This window comes from Austrofundulus limnaeus, unplaced genomic scaffold (assembly GCF_001266775.1).
Source record: "Austrofundulus limnaeus strain Quisiro unplaced genomic scaffold, Austrofundulus_limnaeus-1.0 Scaffold1010, whole genome shotgun sequence".
In the NCBI taxonomy this organism is placed as follows: domain Eukaryota; kingdom Metazoa; phylum Chordata; class Actinopteri; order Cyprinodontiformes; family Rivulidae; genus Austrofundulus; species Austrofundulus limnaeus.
Window position 1 is genome coordinate 12,722 of NW_013953412.1, and position 5,708 is coordinate 18,429.

At 40.9% G+C, this 5,708-nt stretch overlaps 1 protein-coding gene across 1 annotated transcript in view; it reads left to right on the plus strand.

The window, feature by feature from the left end:
• LOC106533735 (dystrophin) overlaps window positions 1–5,708 on the plus strand; it is a gene marked incomplete at both ends in the record, with an annotated part of 132,044 nt that overhangs the window by 10,696 nt on the left and 115,640 nt on the right. Inside the window, 6 exon segments of the mRNA XM_014030160.1 lie at window positions 271–381; window positions 2,607–2,780; window positions 2,857–3,012; window positions 3,088–3,258; window positions 5,106–5,285; window positions 5,391–5,513. Of these exon segments, the coding sequence (XP_013885614.1) occupies window positions 271–381; window positions 2,607–2,780; window positions 2,857–3,012; window positions 3,088–3,258; window positions 5,106–5,285; window positions 5,391–5,513 (915 nt within the window).

The window sequence follows — 5,708 nt, forward strand, 5'->3', positions numbered from 1 at the left end:
ACACACACACACACACACACACACACACACACACACACACACACACACACACACACACACACAGATTAATTTAGCTGATGAACATTTGTGATTACAGAGCACTTAAATAATTGAGGGGTAAAAAAAAACAAGTGTGTTGATTGTTTGTGGGGTGAAGTTCTTCAGTTGTTTTCTTGTTGTTTTCTGCCCTCTTGTGGTCAGCAGAGGACAGTGACGTGACATTTTCCTCGTGTCAGGATGTAAACGTGTGTCTGTGTGTGTGTGACACAGAAAATTCAGACAGAGCTGAACGGCCACGAAGCGACGCTGGCGGACCTGAGGAAAAAGAACCAGGACCAGGACGGCTCACAGAAGGTCGTGGGACAGATAGACGACACCCAGGTATCAGAAACAGAGAAACCACGCACACTGTTTATAAATAAACACAAATAGATGACTTTTGGTTATTTTTATGTTTTTGACATTTCACTTTACAGTCATGTGAAAACAGACAGTCCATCCTCTATAAATTCTAGGGTTTTACTACATAGCAGAGCGTACTCACCCCAAGGACAGACTGTGCAATACTCAGTGAAATGAGCTCCGTTTTGAACACTTCAGGCCTCAGTTAGCAGGTTCAAGGTCATAACAGGATAGCTATAAAAAGAAAAGTTAGAATTGTTTCAGAAAAGAACATGATTTAAATAGATCTCTGACATGTTGTTACATCAAACACTAATCGATAAACATTTACTTCAGCTATAAAAATTCAGTCTGTAGATGTGCAGTTTTTATATATTAAAACATATTTTTTCACACAGACGTCATGTTATTTATGCCAAGGTTTCTCAAACGTATTGGGTCTGAGGACCCCTTATAGAAGTGAAAATATTCCAGGGACCCCCTCATAAACCTCATGCTGATTTAAAACTGATTTACTGCCATTTTAACTCCTAAATGCCATGAGAATAATTATTGTTTATTTGGTTGAGTTTATTTTACTGGTGCATTGTTCCCCTTATGCTTTTATTAAGTTTTTTTAAATGAAAAACAAAATTAACAGTTTTTCACAATTTTTTTAGGACCTCCAAGTTATAGCTCGCAGACCCCTGGGGGTTCTGGGACCCCAGTTTGAGAACCTCTGATTTACGCCGCAATGCATTCTGGGTAAATGATGTAAACAGGCTGCTCCAGTGTGAGTTCCATCCAGTTTGAAAATTCATTCTGCACAGTGTCTGACATTTTAAATGAAACCAGAGCACGCTGATTGTCAGTAACAGTAAAGAGTAAATGTACTTTATTAATCTCCGATGGGGAAATTATTTGACTGTATTTTTCCCATCGCACATGTAAGCACACCTGTGGAGCAGTGGGCTGCCATCTGAGACCACCAGGAAACAGCGGGGGTCAGGAGTGGGTCAAATGAGGGTTGTCTGTTGGACCGATTCCCTTCCGATCCACCCATGAGCAGGGCCCTGTCTGTTAGGAACCAACCGCTCAGCATGTTATTCATTATAAAACGTTTGGATTTCCCAAAGGACGTGCAAAGAAGGAATGTAAAGACAAATGAGTCAAAACTACTTTATAACCAAATGATACACTTTCTGTCTTATCATGATTGTGTTTGTTTTGTYGCCAATTATTTTAAAAGGATCCACGATTAGTTGTAACATTAGACTTTATTTAAGAAATATATATTTTAACTGTAAAATAAAGACTGTAATAATACAGCAGGATGTTTAGTTTTGTAAATTTTTAAACCAAAAGTTTAAAAAATACATTTTAACACGGACGGGGCCATTTTATTTAGACACAAAGCATTCTGGGTAAATGATGACGTGGATAGGTCCTCGGTGCGAGGCTGCTAGCGAGCTATATCCACCCTGAAGGTTAATCTTGGACAATATCTGATGATCGACTCTTTTAAATGAAACCAGAGAGCGTTGACAGAGAGGAGAAGGTAGAAATGACTCAGCTGGAACTGAAAATATAGATGGAGGACAACAGTTTAGCTTGTTTGTCGCGCTAGCGCCAAGCTAATACATATAAGGCAATATAGTGTCTGCGCTAACTCTAAAGCTAACAGGCTAAGCTGAGGTTCTTCTTCCATGAAGCAGCTCTGTTGTCCTCCATCCATATTTTCAGTTCCAGGCTGAGTCATTTCTACCTTCTCCTCTCTGTCAACGCTCTCTGGTTTCATTTAAAAGAGTCGATCATCAGATATTGTCCAAGATTAACCTTCAGGGTGGATATAGCTCGCTAGCAGCCTCGCACCGATGACCTAGTTGATGTCATCATTTACCCAGAATGCTTTTTGTGTAAATAAAATGGCTCCGTCCGTGTAAAATATTTTTCTAAAAATTTACAAAACTAAACAGCCTACAGTATTTTTAGTCTTTATTTTACAGTTAAAACATATTTTAACAAATAAAGTCTAATGTTACAACTAATCATGGATCCCTTTAAGGTTCGAAAAAGTGAACATTTTCCACAAAATCACATTTTTACAGTTTTTGGTGTGCCCAAAACCAGATCCCAGTGTAAATAAAATAAAGACTGCTACTGAAATCTGACACAATGTGCTTATAATTGGTCTGTTTTTGCATTTGCGTGTTCCCGTTTTCCAGAAAATGCTTGCGGACGTCTGGACCAAGTTCCGTCTCTTCCAGAAACCGGCCAACTTTGACGCTCGGCTGGCCGAGTGCGAGCGTGTGCTGCAGGGGGTGAAAGGTCAGGTGGGGCTGCTGGACTTCCGCAGCGTGGAGCAGGATGTGGTGCAGTCTCAGCTGGAGCAGTGCATGGTGGGTACTCTGGCAGATGCATAAAGGATGGATGGATGGTGTTGGAAGTTGCGTGCGTCTGTTTTGTGTCCAACAGAAGCTGTATAAGGTACTGAGTGAAGTGAAAGGGGAGGTGGAGACAGTGATTAAAACAGGCAGACAGATCGTTCAGAGACAGCAGACGGACCAACCCAAAGAGATGGACGACAGAGTGACCGCCCTGAAACTGCTGTACAACCAGCTGGGAGCGCAGGTCTGCAAACCCAAACACTCACCACTGAATCCTATAAGAACCAGGGCGGAATATTTCAAACCGTTTTGTTTCCAGGTGACTGAGAGTAAACTGGAGMTGGAGAAAAGCCTCAAGTTATCCAGGAAGTTGCGTAAGGAGCTGAATGGGCTTACAGAGTGGCTCGCTGCCACTGACGCTGAGCTGACCAGGCGCTCTGCTGTGGACGGCATACCCAGTGACCTGGAGGCTGAGGTGGCATGGGCACAGGTACAACACACGTATGGGAGGTYATCTGGAAGGTGTTTCAACAGCTACACTGTTAGGAGAGGACCTATCATATTTATTCAAGTATAATGCATAAAACTTAATCCATAAAATCATCCATAAAGTTGGGGGGTAGTACTATACTCGGATAAATATTTTTACTTATGTATTTTAACTGAAATATCAGCCTGAGTCCGGAAATGAGACCGTGTCATATAAAGCAGTTGAAACGAGCTACCTCTGACACTCCTTCGTGATTCAGAGCGAGATACCAGGCAGGAGACATGATGTGAAAAAAAAAGGGGGGGAAAGTATTCCTGCACCTCAGTAATGATAGCAAACTAATGACATTAGCGTGTGACGCTGCTGGAACAACAAACACATGTTCCTCTGTAATGGCTGCCATCTACCAGTGTTCTGAAAAAGTTTGTATCCCTGAAAAATATTTCCCCACCAGAGGGGGCGCWCRCGAGTAGGAAGTAATCTGCTTTTCCCCCACAAGATGGCCCAAATCTCATGTGAAGTCTCTGACTTTTGTGTTGGCGCCTCCTGGTGGACTATGTGTAAAATGCCAGAATTCATATGATGATGCTACAGCTGATATATATTTGTTGTCAAAATACCTTTTAGTACATATGTTGATAAAATAAAATGAACAATCCAATGATCATTTTACTGATATGTATAAAGACTGCAAAGGCTGAAAAATCTTGAAGTCTGAATGAAATTGGAGGTAGTTTGAGGATTAAAATTTTTATGCTTTTTAAGCTCAAAAAAGTGGGAGGGTCGTATTATTCATGAGATCGTATAATACACGAATAAATACGGTATTTCAGTTGTTACCTACAAATAAGTTCCTCACGTATATCATTGTTGTATCTCACTGGGCTCCAAAATGTCTYATGGCAGTCTCAGGGGTCCTCGCTAACTCACAATCCGCTAATTAAAAATAYAGCTTCRCTTACGCTAAATCGCGTAAACATGTAAAACAAATTAGGAGAGGCTAACAACTAAACAATAAAAAATGATTGCACACTAACATCTAACTGCTAATAGTTAAGACGACTGTCACTCAGTTTGYGTCACAGATTCTCATCTCTTTCTAGCTAAAGAYTGGCAGGACTGACACAAACCTTCAACGGTTTTCAGAGTTAGTGAAAAAAGTTATTCAGCTAGCTAAAAATAGCTTTGCTAATGCCAAGCTACTCAGCATGTAAAAAWTGTAATTAGCAGAAGCTCATGTTTAACAGCTAAACAAATAATAAGTAGCTGAAGCTAACCCTAACAGCTAATCACCAAGACAGCAGCTATCAGTCTGACTCRTCTCAAGAAAGCTAAAGATGTATTATGACAGAAACCATGTCCAGGTCTAAAAGCAACAACAAAAAATGCTAACTGGAAAACTGAACTTGTTTATTTTCATTTCTAAATTGTCCTCCAGCAGATTAAATGATTAATGTGGCCGTGGCAGCCAAGGTGGGCACAAACCAGTCCTAGGAGGGTACAATGTAGAGGGAGATGGGCAACAAAGAGAAGAGCATGGCTGAGAATGCGAGCTTTGCACACAAAACTAAGCTGTGTTTTTTACTAAGACATTCATTCAGAAGGCAATTTAAAAAGTGCGTTGTCTCACATTTCTCGTGAGAAGAGTTTGAGACAAGTTCCTGCGCATAACACAAAAGCAAAACACCAGAGACAAAATTTTAAAAAGTTGCGGAAATTTTCAAAAGATTGCGAATAATATATGCCCAAATGTCAGAGCTCAGTGAGACAGGCTTTAGGATTAAAGTGCTTGGTAAATAAGTGAAAGGCCTGTGCAATGTCTGTTCTGTCCTCATTTGTCCTGTTAGTCCATCCATGGAGAGATAGAGAAACATCAGCCACAGCTGCAGGCAGTTGTGGATCTTGCGGAGGCTCTGAAAGCCGTCCTGCGRGGCAACGGGAGTCTGGTGGACGATAAAGTCAGCCTGTTGCACTGCAACTGGATCGCAGTCACGTCGAGAGCAGAAGAATGGCTCAATCTGCTGCTGGTCAGAGATATTCTAACCATCCTGTCACAACTCCAACATGGTTTATTTGTTACAGTTCCCTCAAACGTCTACTAAAACTTCTGTTTGTTTATTTGTTTTTCTCAGGACTACCAGCAGCAGATGCAGAAGTTAGACGAACAGATAAAGGAAGTGAATGGATGGATTGATGGAGCAGAGATAAAGATGGATGAGATTGACAGTCAAGGACCCAACAATGCTGTTCTGAAGGTATTGTCGTCTCTACGTCCTTTGTGTCGTTTCTTTGGTTTCTTTTAGGAACCTTTACGTTAGCAGAGTTACAGTCTGCTAACTATTCTATTCTAAGCCATGTTCAGAACTCCAGATACAGCGGGTTAAATAAGTATTGAACACGTCACCATTTTTCTCAGTAAATATATTACTAGAGGTGCTAATGACATGAAA